The 14,310-nt window shown below is 36.4% G+C and overlaps 1 protein-coding gene across 3 annotated transcripts in view; it reads left to right on the top strand.

The window, feature by feature from the left end:
* The window catches only part of ZDHHC20 (zinc finger DHHC-type palmitoyltransferase 20), a 70,306-nt gene that overhangs the window by 42,370 nt on the left and 13,626 nt on the right, over positions 1-14,310 (top strand). For all 3 annotated transcript variants that reach the window (XR_005832198.1, XM_040621368.1, XM_040621361.1), the window contains exons 5-8: positions 1,740-1,809; positions 3,566-3,598; positions 4,210-4,330; positions 12,668-12,800. Coding sequence is in view for 2 of the 3 variants with exons in the window: in XM_040621368.1 (XP_040477302.1) it covers positions 1,740-1,809; positions 3,566-3,598; positions 4,210-4,330; positions 12,668-12,800 (357 nt within the window). In the remaining variant the exon portion in view is untranslated. The remainder of the gene's footprint in view (positions 1-1,739; positions 1,810-3,565; positions 3,599-4,209; positions 4,331-12,667; positions 12,801-14,310) is intronic.

The raw sequence follows: 14,310 nt of genomic DNA, 5'->3' as shown, positions 1-14,310 counted from the left end.
CCATCATAGAGAGAACAATTAGCATCTAACTATAATGTTATTGTTCTCTATTTGTCCATAATAATGGTTTTTAAGGTACTTTTTGATTTGTGAAGTCTTGGGACATTTCCCTCGTGAATCTCAAAGATCTATTTGTCACTTATTTAAATTTCAAAAACTGAAACTTAAGGTTCTATACGATATACACACTCTGATGGAACTCTGTTCCATTGGACTTCCTTCTCTTGAATTTTTTTTATCAGAGTACTTGAGCTGAATTGGGAAAACAAGTCTTACTTGATATGATTTCTTGTTAATCTTTGTCATCATCTCTGACCTTTTCACCCTGTTTCAGGCACACCAAGCCCTTCCCTATTCTTTAAACAAACTAAGCACACTTCCACCTCAAGGCTTGTCCTCTGCTTAGAATCCTCTTTTTCCCAGTGTGACTTACTAACCCCCTTACTTTTTTTTTTTTTTTAATGTTACGTTAGTCACCATACAGTACATAGTTAGTTTTTGATGTAGTGTTCCATGATTCATTGTTTGCGTATAACACCCAATGCTCCATGCAATACATGCCCTCCTTAATACCCATCACTGGCCTATCTCGATCCCCCACCCCCCTCCCCTCTGAAACCCTCAGTTTGTTTCCCAGAGTCCATAGTGTCTCATGGTTCATTCCCCCTTCTGTTTACCCCTCCTTCATTCTTCCCTTCCTTCGCCTACCAATCTCCCTGCTATTCCTTATGTTCCATAAATGAGAGAAACCATATGATAATTGTCTTTCTCTGTTTGACTTATTTCACTTAGCATGATCTCCTCCAGTCCCATCCATGTTTCTGCAAATGTTGGGTAATCGTTCTTTCTGGTGGCTAATATTCCATCATATATATGGACCACATCTTCTTTATCCATTCGTCTGTTGAAGGGCATCTCCGCTCCTTCCACAATTTAGCTATTGTGGACAATGCTGCTATGAACATTGTAACCCCCTTACTTTGATTTCATTTTTCTCAAATGTCTCTGAAATTGCAGTATACAATATCCCAGTTCCCCTTCCCTGCTTTATTTTTCTTATTAGCACCTATCACTAATATACTATTTATTTTGTTAACTTATTTATTACACCCCATCTCCTGCAAAAAAATGTAAGTTCCATGAAGGCAGAGATTTAAGCCTAGAACAGTATCTGGCAACTAATAGGTGCTCATGTTTTGAATGAACAAACATATAAATTGGGCAGCAGTAACGTATGTTAGAATTGAATGGAAGAAGTTCGGGGTTATTTGTTTTAAAAAAAGTGGTCTGTTTTGCTACTTGGGATAGGGATGGGAGATAAAAGGTTATGTTTTTATTTTTCTTGAAAAAGCTATTTTATAATTTAAAATCCCACAGGGTGCCTTAAAAAATTTAGACACATGCATTTTGATATTTTACATTAGACACTGTGTTATAGTAGGAAAAACTTGAATCGGGACTTTGTAAATCTGAGTTATGCTACCTAACTAGGTGTTTGACTTTGTGCAAGTCACTTACTTACTATAGATCTCCTTCTTCATCTGAAAACGCTGTTCTATTTCTGAGGTTCCCTTCTACCACTTGACATTTTAATTTCAGGAGTTCTCTAATGCATTTTGGTATGATTTTAAAATTATTATCAATTTTGCAGAATTATTTGTAAAAGAAATGAAATTTTATAGTCAAATTAACTAAGCTTGTACATCCTTCAACAATTTCCTTTTAATTCTTAAATGTAGCCATCAGATATTGTGAAAGATGTCAGTTGATTAAACCTGATCGGGCACATCACTGCTCAGCATGTGACATGTAAGTATTACTTGTTCGTTTTTATTTTCACCCTAGCACTGGAAATTGGTGACAGGAGAATGGAAGGGGAAGGAATATTTTATATGCTTTATACTTAATAAGAACACTGTCCTCTCCCTTTATTTGCTATGTATGTTGGGCTAACAAAATATTTATATAAGCTAGAATATATTTTGAAGTAATCTTGGTTAATGGTTCCTATACTAGTTGATAGCATATACCTCATATGCTTATGCTTAATTCAGTATTGATGAGCAAGTAAGTAATAACCCCCTTGAGAAAGGTAACTATTATCACAGGGAAAAAAAGACTGTCACAATTTTCTTATTTTCATTGCTGGTACTGAAACCTAACAAACCACAAAAGTATTGTTTTCAGTTACTGTCTATGACATTGTTTCCAGAAAAATTTAATCTGTGTGTGTGTGTGTGTGTGCGTGCGCGCACGCACCCCCGAGAAGGTAGTGTGTTGAAGGAAAGAGCCATAGTTTAGGAATCTCTACTAGTCCTTGAACTTTAGTTAGACAGGCTATTTAACATTCTGGGCATTAGTTTATTCATTTCCTATATTGCAGCAGTTGCCTCATATCCGCCTGGGGATCTGTTCGAAGACCCCCAGTGGATGCCCAAAACTGGATAATACTAAACCCTACATATACTATACATATATACCTATATGAGGTTAGGCACAGTAAATTAGGCACAGTAAGAAATTAACAACAATAATAATAAAATAGAACAATTACAGCAATATACTGTAATAAAAGTTATGTGAATGTGGTCTCTCTCTCAACATGCCTTCTTTACTCACCCTTATTGTGATGAGTTAAAGGGAGGAGAATGATGTGAACTGTGGCGCAGCATTAGGCTGTGGTTGATCTTCTAAAGTACGTCAGAAGGAAGGTCATCTGCTTCTAGACCATGGGTGACTGTGGTTAGCTGAAACCAGGGGAAGCAACTAGACCAGGGGGACTGCTGTATTTGAGATGTTCTGTGGTCTAACTTTATACAAATCTAGATTATGTGTATTGGTGAAGAGGCAAATTTGGAGGGTTTTCTTATTATAAAAGTACAGTAGTGTTTATCCATGGAATACAATTTTGTAAATTGTGTGGAAAAAATAACCATCTGTAAGCCTATCTTTGTTAGTATTTTAACGTATTTGCTCTTAAAGTTTTATTTTTATGTGTTGCATGTGGTTAAAATAGCATAGGAATTTCTGTATTTCATTTTATCTCCCTCAGCTAATTTGTAAGCTGTACCTATCTAATTTACCTAGTGCTATATGTACGATATCATATTAAAATGTCATTTGGTGTGGTTCATGGCATTTGGCTGTGCTCAGCTGAATTCCCAGTATTAAAAATCATCTCTTAACTATAAAAGGCCTTTTGGAAATACCAGAACTTTTCTCTAACCTAATGTTTACTGGGTTAGTTTTTCTTTATTTTTTTAGAGAGGGAGTGGGGGAGAGAGAGAGAGGCAGAGGGAGAAGGAGAGAGAGAATCTTAAGCAGGCTCCACACCCAGCATGGAGCCGGATACGGGGGCTCAGTCTTACAACCCTGAGATCACTACCTGAACTGAAATCAAGAGTCAGACGCTTAACCCACTGAGCGACCCAGCACCCCTGGGTTGGTTTTTCTAAGATACTATTTGTAAAGGTAAAAACTTAAGCCAAAGAAAGGGAAAACTATCAGAAATTAGTATTAGGGGAATTTTTATGCAAGGATTTTCTTATGTTTATTTGTTTTTTAGATGTATTCTTAAGATGGATCATCACTGTCCTTGGTATGTATAAAAAAAGAGGAAATCATATTGGGGGTGGAGAGGTGGGAAGGAGAGTTGAGAGTAATTTACCTCGGCATTTCCTAAATTTTGAAGGTCAGTTCAATTACTTGATTACTCAAGATTGATCTAGTCCTATTTATATGCATATATATGTATGTACATGTTTATATTAAATGTATTCCTTTATACTCTGATGTTATTAACCCAAGTAGGTATATATTAAGAATTAACATTAAAATTCCAGATTCCTCATAGAATTTATTAAAAACACACATCCACAATTAAGATACTGCTCTCTACTTCCCAAGTGGCCCATTTCCAAGTAATAATGATTAAGTTTTTTTATCTGTCATATGTATTATTGTTTTTGTTTATTATAGTTAAAAAATAACATTAAAACTTACCATCTTAACCATTTCTAAGTGTACAGTTCAGTAGTATTAAGTATGTTAACATTGTGTAACCAATCTTTAGAACTTTTTCATCTTGCAAAACTAAATTCTATACCCATCACTGCCCCCCCAGCCCCTGGCAAGCACCATTCTGTTTTTTGTTTTTAAGAGTTTGTGATTTGTCTTATTTTTACAGTGTGACTTTCTTTATTCTTCTAGGGTGAATAACTGTGTGGGATTTTCTAATTACAAATTCTTCCTGCTGTTTTTATTGTATTCCTTGTTATATTGCCTTTTCGTGGCCGCAACAGTTTTACAGTACTTTATAAAATTTTGGACGGTAAGTCTTTTTTCTATCTTAAAACTTTTTAAGGTGCTGTATTCATAAAGAATTCCTTCGTTCTTTAATACAAGTAGATGTACTTTATTTCAGTTTTACTAGGTAGAATTTATGATGGATCAGAAGGCAGATGGGATCACAATTTACCTTCATGTTTATTTGTAAATAAATGGAGATTAAATTGGATATAGTGAGCTTTTTTTTAGTGAGCCAAATTATTTTCAGCAATATTCTAACAATAGAACTATCAATTTTCTGGAAATAATTGCTTTTACTTTAGTTGAAGAGACTTGCTGCAGTTTTACAGTAATAAAAGTGAAATTGCCAACATGCCAAATAACCACTAATCTGGTTCCTGCCTCTATAGATATTAATCCTTTTTCTGTCATAAGTTATAAATGTTTTTTTCCACATTTTCAATTTATATCTTATAACCCTGTTTTCTTTCATTTTTATCAGATCAAAGTTTTATATTTTTAAAGCAGTATTTTTATGATTTTTTTAAAGGTTTTGTTTATTTATTGTAGAGAGAGAGTACATGCGTTGCATGCATACAAGCCGGGGTGTGGGCAGACGGGGAGGGAAAGGGACAAGCAGACTCTGTGCTGAGCTTGAGCCCTACAGAAGGCTCAATGTCATGACCCTGGGACCCTAAGATCATGACCCCAGCTGAAATCAGGAGCCAGATGCTCAACCAACTGAGCCACCTAGGCGCCCCTAAAGTACTGCTTTTAAATAAATAATCAGAAAACCTAGGGGTACCTGGGTGGCTCAGTCGGTTAAATATCTGCCTTTGGCTCAGGTCATGATCCCAGGGTCCTGGGATCAAGCCCTGCATCAGGCTCCCTGCTCAGTGGGGAGCTTGCTTCTCCCTCTTCCTCAACCCCTCGTTCCCTGATGTGCACACACACTCTCTCTCTCTCTCACTCTGCACTCTCTCAATAAATAAAATCTTTAAAAAAAAAAAATAAAAACAGTACTTTTACTTTATGATTTCTGGCTTCAGTCTATTCACTGTATATTTACACAATATTCACCCAGGTTTTCTTCCTTTGACATTTTAGTTGTTTTTGTTTTCACATTTAAATCTTTGATTTTGAAGAAGACATTATTGTGGTCAAAAAGTACTTTGTATTTACTCTTCCTAAAAATCCTGTTAGGAAGTTTTAAAATGTAGGTTTTATGATTGAACTGTTCAGGTATGGTGAAGCCAGCAGATCAGGAGATGATTACTACTGAAAAGATAGTTTGTCACTCATAGTTTCTGAGGGAAGAGGCACACCATGCCATGCAGGGCTACACAGGGAAGCACCAAGCAGGGTAACCAGGTTTAGGTTAGGCAGTTTGCATAATATCTGTGGTCCCTGGGCATAAGAGTTGTCCCTGGTTGTTTTAGTGTATCCTTGGAGTGGTTAGGGCAGGGAAATTTTGCCTCCTGGAGTGTAACAGTCAGATAGAGGAGGTGATTTGGACTATGAACTCTGGATTGGTTCGTTTGTGTATGAGAGGTTTATTCCTTGCTATCACTTAAGAACTGGATAGCTGTGGGAGACACGGTCTCTCTTCAGTCAGCAAGGCCTCAGATGCTAGAGCATCAAGGATACAAAAAATAAGGGGGGGCCTGTGTGGCTCAAGCAGTTAGGCATCCGACTTTTGATTTTGGCTCAGGTCATGATCTCAGGGTTGTGAGATCGAGCCCCATGTTGGGCTCCACACTGGGCATAGAGTCTGTTTAAGATTCTCTTTCTCCCTCTCCCTGTGGCTCTTGCCACCCTGCCCCATACTCACTCACTCTCTCTCAAAAATAAAAATAAAAAAGAATACAAAAAATAAGAAAATATAGTTAATGCAGAAGGAGCTATTATTATTCCAATTTTCAAAGTTGAAAACTGTGGTTAGAGGAGTTAGGAAACTAGCCAGAATTTGAGCATTGATATCTCTATTTCAACATCCAACTACTTTTCACTGTGAATTGTTATTCATAATCATACTTGGGAATTACATAATTAAAGCCTCAAGTCATCAGGCACAATTACTTTTCGAAGAAATATCTAATGCATTTTAGAAGGACCTTCACTAAAACATTGTTGAATTTTTAAACTTTGGGTATTTAAAACCCAGGGTATGCTAGTATTTACAGTGCCTTTGTGCATACTAGAAAAGAGCACCCCAGTTCTGTGTGGTCTCAGCCCAGTGAATTTTGGGTTCTGTTGTTCCCCTAGTTTTAAGTATCTTTGTTCAGTTTACAACCTACTTAACCCTACTCAGTGGCCCTCTTTAATGAAGAGGATTCAGTGCCAGATGAATGAAATCTAAAGGATAGAATTTCACATTTCTTTATCAGAAACTTCAGTAGTGTTTGCATATAATGATTTATTAATTAAAGAATAAATATTTTGGGGGGTGACTGGGTGGCTTAGTCAGTTAAGCATCTGACTGTTGATTTTGGCTCAGGTCATGATCTCAGGATCATGAGATTGAGCCCTGAGTTGGGCTCCACGCTGAGCATGTCTGGAATCTGCTTGGGAGTCTCTTTTCCTCTCCCTCTTCCCCTCGCCCACTCATGTGCATGCTCTCTCTGTCTCTCTCTCTAAAAAAAAAAGAGTAAATATTTTTAAAACTTTTTTCAGATTTATTGTAAGGAAAGACTAGTAAACTTAAATCTATCTTTTTCTTCATTTGTAGTATCTACTATGTGCCAGGCAGTGTTCTAGGCACTTTGGATGTATCAGTGAACAAAACAAAGTCCTATTTTTATAGAACTTACTTTTGAGAAGAGGATAGCATATAAGCATAGTAAATAAGTAAATCCTGTTTTACATTAGAAAGTAAATACTATGAAAAAAAGTAAAAGAGCAGAGTAAGGGATGTGGCAAGTGTATGGGGGTGAGTATGACAGGGGCAGATAGAAGTGTTAAAGAGAGTGATCAGGGTAGACCTGCTCAGTAAGATGATCAGATTTGAACAAAGACTTGAAGGAAGTTAGTGGACACATGGGAGCACCTAGATACAGAGAGCAGATATTAACAGACCTAAAGAGAGAAATAGGGAGCAATGCAATAATAGTAGGGACCTTAATACCCCACTTTCATCAATGGATAGGTCATGCAGACAGAAAATCAATAAGGAAGATTGGCATTAAAATGACACATTAGACCAGGTGGACTTACCAGAGATACAGAACACTCCATCCAAAAGAAACAGAAAACACAATGGTAGAAAACTAGAAATCAGTTACAAAAAAGAAAACTGGAAAACTCACAAATAAGAATGCTCTGAAATACCTAACTTCACCTCTCAAGGAACTAGAGAAAGAACATACAAGCCAAAGTTAGTAGAAGGAGAGAAATAACAAATCAGAGTGGAAATAAATAGAGACTAAAAAGACAATAGAAAAGATCAGTAAAAGAGCTGGGTTTGTTTTTTTTTTAAGATAAACAAAATAGTCAAACCTTCACCAAGAAAGAAAGAGGACTCAAATAAAATAAGAAATGAAAGAGAAAACATATCTGACACCACAGAAATACAAAGGATTCTAAGAGACTATTGTGAACAGTAATACACCAGCAAATTGGACAACTTAGCAGAAATGGATACTTTCCTAGAAAATACAACCTACCAAAGACTGAATCATGATGAAATGAAAATCTGAAGAGATTAATTGCTAGTAAGGAGATTAGATCAGTAATCAATAACTTTCCAATAAACTAAAGTCCAGGACCGGATGCTTTGGTAGTGAAGTCTACCACACATTTAAAGAACTAATGCCAGTCCTCAAAATCTTCCAAGAAAATAGAAGGAGGAACCTTTCCAAATTCATTTTATGGGGCCAGTATTTCCCTGATACCAAAAATGGACAAGGGCCCCATAAGAAAAGAAGATTACAGGCCAATATCCTTGTTGAACAAAGGTGTAAAAATATTTTTAAAAATATTAGCAAGCTGAATTCAGCAACACATTTAAAGAATCATACACTATGATCATGTGGGATTTATTCCAGGGATGCAGGTATGGTTCAGCATCTTTAAATCAATCTGCATGACGTACCACATTAAGAAAATGAAGGAAAAAAATCATGATTATCTCAATAGATACAGAAAAATCATTTGATAAAACTCAACATCCATTTTTGGTAAAAATTCTTAAAGTAGGTGTAGAGGGAACATATCTCAATACAATAAAGGCCATATATGACAATCCCACAGCTAACATCACATTTAGTGATGAAAAGTTTAAAGCTTTCCCCCTAAGATTAAGAAGAATAAGACCAGGATTCCCACTTTGGCTATTTATTCAGCACAATATGTATTGGAAGTCCTAGCCACAGAAATTAGGCAAGAAAAAGAAAAGGAATTCAAATAGGAAAGAAGTAAAGCTGTCTCTATTTGCCTAACACATAATGTTATATTTAGAATACTCTAAAGACTCCACCAAAAACTGTTAGAACTAAGAAACTAATTCAGAAAAGTTGCAGGGTTCAAAATCAGTTGCATTTCTATACTCTAGTAACAAACTATCGAAAGAGAAATTAAGAAAACAGCCCCATTTATACTTGCATAAAAAGGTCAAAATACTTAGGGAATAACTTTAACCAAGGAGGCGAGGGAACTGTACATTGAGAACTTTAAGAGACTGATGAAAGCAGCTGAAGGCACAAATTAATGGAAAGTTAATCTGTACTCACTGACTGGAAGAATTAATATTGTTAAAATATCCATACTACCAAAAGTGATCTACAGAATCAGTGTTCTGATTCTAAGTTCCAATGACATTTTTCACAGAAATAGAACAAACAGTTCTAAAATTTGTGTGGAACCACAAAGACCCCAAATAGCCAAGGCAGTCTTGAAAAAGAAGAACAAAGCTGGAAGTATCACACTTCCTGATATCAAACCATATTACAAAGCTATAGTAATCAGAACAGTACAGTATTGGTGTGAAAACAGACACCTAGATCAATGGAACAAAATAGATAGGCCGGAAATAAATCCATGAATCTTTGGTCAGTTAATTTACAACAAAGGAGCCAAGAGAGTATACAGTGGGTAAAGGACAGTCTCTGTAATAAATAATGTTGAGGAAAGTGAAGATACCTATCTTCAAAAATCAGTTCCAAATGGGTTAAAGACTTGAACGTATGACTGGAAATCATAAATCTCCTAAATGAAAACTTTGGCAGTAAGCTCCTTCACATTGGTCCTGGTGATGATTTTTTAGATTTGACACCAAAAGCGAGAATAAACAAGTGGGACTACATCAGATTAAGAAGCTTCTATATAGCAAAGGAAACCATCAACAAAACAAAAAGACAGTTTACTGAATGGGAGAAGATATTTGCAAATCATATATCTGATAAGGGGGGTCGCCTGGGTGGCTCAGTCGTTAAGCGTCTGCCTTCGGCTCAGGGATCCCAGAGTCCTGGGATCGAGCCCCACATCAGGCTCCTCTGCTGGGAGCCTGCTTCTTCCTCTCCCACTCCCCCTGCCTGTGTTCCCTCTCTCGCTGGCTGTCTCTCTGTCAAAAAAAAAAACCCAAAAACCATATATCTGATAAGGGCTTAATAGACAAAATATATAAAGAACTACAACTCTATAGCCAAAAAAAAATTTTTTTTTTCAAAAAAATGGGCAGAGAATCTGAATAGACATTTTTCCAAAGACATATGGATGGCCAGCAGGTACGTGAAAAAGTGCTCAAGTCACTAATCAGGGAAATACAAATCAAAACCACAGTGAGATATCAACTCATACCTGTTAGAACGGGTGTTATCAAAAGATAAGAAGTAACTAGTGTTGGCGAGGATGTGGAGAAAAGGGAACCCATGTACTCTTGGTGGGTATGTAGATTGGTTTAGCCATTATGGAAACAGTATGAAGATTCCTCAAAAAATTAGAACTACCATATGATCAGCAATTCTTCTGGATATTTATCCAAAAGAAACAAAAACACTAACTTGAAAAGATAATGTGTAACCCCGTGTGCATTGCAGCTTATTTATAATAGCCAACACTAAACATCCTGTGTATCCCATCAGTGGATGAATGGATGAAGAAAACTGTGTGTGTGTGTGTGTGTGTGTGTGTGTGTGTGCGCGCGCGCGTGTGCACGCGCGCACAATGGAATATTACTCGGCCATAAAAACTTAGGAAACCCTGCCATTTGTGACCACATGGATGGGCCTGGAAGACATTATACTAGGTAAAACAAGTCAGAGAAAGACAAATACTGTTTTTGTCACTTATATGTAGAATCTAAAAAAATTTTTTTTGGACTCATAGATACGGAACAGATTGGTGATTGTCAAGGCAGTGGGTGGGGGATGGGTAATGTGGGTGAAGGTGCTCAAAATAATATTAAGAAGTCCTGGGTATGTAATGCACAACATGGTGACTATAGTTAAGTATATTTGAAAGTCGTAAAGGTAGTATCTTAAAAGATCTCATCACTAGAAAAAAATTTTGTAACTGTGGAACAGATGTTAACTAGACTTACTGTGGTGATCATTTTGCAATGTGTACATATACTGAGTCATATTTTACACCTGAAACTAATAGACTGTTATATGTTAATTATATCTCAATTTTTTTTAAAAAAGTGTGATCAGGGTAGTTCAGAAGGTAAGATTTGAGCAAAGACTTGAAGGGAGTTAGTGGACATTTGAGAGAAGAACATTTTTGAAGAAACATCTGGACTTTAGAGCAAAGGCCCAAAAGTAGGAGCATCCCCACCATGTTTGTGTAACAGCAAGGAAGCTAGTGTGGCTGGAGTAGAATGAGCGAGAATGGGACTAATGAAAAGTCCAGACAGTGGGGCTTGGAGAATGTTGAAGGACTGTGTCTTTCATAACGAGTGAAACAGGAGCAGAGGAGTAACATGGTCTTATTTTAATGGATCACTCTGATTGCGGGGCTGAAACTAGACCGGAGGTCGAGTGACAGCACCTCTTAGAAGGCTTTTGCAGTAGTAGTGAGTGAAGGTGGTAAGAAATTCTCAGATACCGTTTTTAGAAACTAATCAGAAGTTTTTTAATAAAAGCTATTTGCTAAAAAAATTAATTTTATTCTTTCCTAGATATAAATCTCTTTCAAAACAGTGGGGAAGTTTATGAAGTGTACCTTGAATGTGCTTGAGGAGCTAAATATTCTTGTCTGTTTTCTCTTTTGTGTTTTTGGAGAAGATGTTGTCAATGACCTTTAGGGAACAACATCTTAGTGTTCCTTCAAAACAAAAGATTTATAAAACTAGCGTTCAGGATAATTTTGTATAAAATTTGGTTTCTTAATACATTATCTCTATTTGTACAAGCTTTGCCACAGGAAATCTACAGAGAGTTGTCCAAAGGTAAAATAACATTATTGCCATGCCATTCTTGTGACATTTATAGTAAATATGTATAATACTCATTTGCTTCACAAGATGGGAAGTTAAAAGAATTGCTTGATATATTTAAAAGGTACTGTGTTTACTCTGGGAAAGAAGAGTAAAAAATAAATGTCAGAATAATCTAATGCTAAAAGCTTTCATCTTTATCCTGTAAACAATGTTTAAATCAAGCCAGGACCACCTCATGTTCTAGTGGAGTCTCTGATTTGCCCATGTAAGGTTTTATTTTAAGAGCTAACAGTTAAAGGCTTCCTTTCTCCTATTAATAGATACTGATTTCTTCTAGGTTAAGATTTTGCTTCTGTTATAATGAATATAGCCATAAGAATGGGTAACAACAAAGCTGTTTTCATTCAGTAATACCTTGTGGTAAATGTATTTACCAAAACTGCTAATTACCTAAAAAAAACTGTGTAGGAACTGAGTGAAGATAAAAAAGGTAGGAATTGAACAGCTGAGGGCGTGGGGATATATGCTGAGGTGTTCCAAAAATAGAAATTAAAGAAGTACACAAATTTATCACAATTAGTGTCTGGTTAGCAGGATGTACAATTAAAATAAGCAAATATTTTAGCAGAGATAAGGAAAAATCCTTGCATATCCTGGATATCAGGGAAAGCTTATGAATATATGCATAAAGTACAAAAGAAAAATGTTGAGTAAAAAAGTGCATCTTTTTATTTTATTACTGAAAATATTACTAAAATTTTTAACTGTTTAAGAGTAATTTTTTACATGACCCTTACATAAGCAAGCTCCTTTGATAATGCCGATTTTCTGTTTTGGGAGATGTTGCTTTTGGATTTATTATCTGAATTTATTTTATACTCTTCATATCTGGCAAGATTTTTGGTAGTTTCAAAAGTCTTTAGGAAGAATCAAATAATATATTTTAGGGGCTGACTCTTCTTTCTTCTTTCTTTAGGGGTTAACTCTTCTTTCTTCCTTCCTCAGAATGAACTCTCTGATACACGTGCAAAGTTCCACGTACTTTTCCTTTTCTTTGTGTCTACAATGTTCTTCATCAGCGTCCTATCACTTTTCAGCTACCACTGCTGGCTAGTTGGAAAAAACAGAACAACAATAGGTGAGTGGGTGAAAAGAAATCATAATTATTTAGGAAAATGACCATAAATGACTATGAAATCATGAGGACAATAGTCAGATGATAAAGAAGTGTAAAACAATTGTGTATTAAGGTTAACTATGACTGGATAAAAACAATGGGTATATAATAAATGTAAAGTTTCTATATTTTGAATGTTGATGTGAGATTGGCATTTATATGTATTTTCAGTAGTGCATTGTATATAAAAGAACTCTATAAATTTTATTTTTTTTTTAAGATTTATTTATTTATTTTAGGGGCGCCTGGGTGGCGCAGTCGTTAAGTGTCTGCCTTCGGCTCAGGGCGTGATCCCCCGGCGTTCAGGGATCGAGTCCCACATCGGGCTCCTCTGCTGGGAGCCTGCTTCTTTCCCTCCCACTCCCCCTGCTGTGTTCCCCCTCTCGCTGGCTGTCTCTCTGTCACATAAATAAATAAAATCTTTTAAAAAAATAAATAAATAAGAATTTATTTATTTATTTTAGAGAGAGAAAATGAGCTAGCGGGGGTTGGGGGGACAGAGGGAGAGGGAAAGGGAAAGAAGCAGACTCCCTGCAGAGCACGCAGCCTGTTGTGGGGCTGAATCTCACGACCCTGAGATCATGACCTGAGCTGAAATCAAGAGTTAGAAGCTCAACCGACTGAGTCACCCAGGTGTCCCTACAGCTTATCTTTTAGCTAAAACGTGTTCTTTACTTTTTTCCCCACCTTTGACAACACACTGACTGGCGTGTTCCGTGATTGAGGCTAAGAAGTAGTGTTTTTGACATGTTAATCATTTCCATCTTTGTGTCAATTATATTACTAATATCAGTATTTATTTCCCTATTTTGCTCATTTTTTAAAGTGAAATATAGGGGAAGAATTCAGTAAGGTATTAAAATAATTGGACAAATTTTTCCTAAATAAGGGTGGTATGGCATTGGCTCAAACTAAGCTATTAGCCTATAAGCAGCCACTGTGCTATAATTGAAACATTTAGGCGTTGGCTAATGTACCAAGATACAAAAGAGGGATTTGTCACATTGTTTCATAGGAAAGTCAGAGACTCCTTTCCATCTAAAGCCATGTGTCTGCCAGGGGAATAGGAGGCAAATAGATTATAATACAAAAAGATGAAGATATTTTAGGGAGACTTTTAGATATGTTTATATTTGGATTATTTTAACTTTGTGTCTTACTGAGTCATGTAAAGGCATGATGGGTCCAGGGCAAGGATTTCTATTCCCTTTCTTCCCCAGCTCACTCTCCATTGTGGAGCTCTTCTCCAATTCCATCCTGCCTTCATCCCTTTTCTGTGTAAATAAACTTTCTTGTATCTAGTAATTAATTTGTTATCCTTTTTACAGAGTACCCTGCCATCTCCTTACCTTTAATCATCAATGACAAAAGGTAGCTTACATGCAAAGTCTAGCCCTTATGAACAACCCCAATTAAAAAGGTAGAGATTTCACATAGAAAAGTAGATTTCTGGGGCGCCTGGGTGGCTCAG

The sequence above is a fragment of the Ursus maritimus genome, unplaced genomic scaffold (assembly GCF_017311325.1).
Source record: "Ursus maritimus isolate PB19 unplaced genomic scaffold, ASM1731132v1 scaffold_10, whole genome shotgun sequence".
Taxonomy (NCBI): Eukaryota; Metazoa; Chordata; class Mammalia; order Carnivora; family Ursidae; genus Ursus; species Ursus maritimus.
The sequence above is the reverse complement of the archived record's forward strand: the minus strand, read 5'-3'. Positions and strand labels throughout refer to the sequence as shown.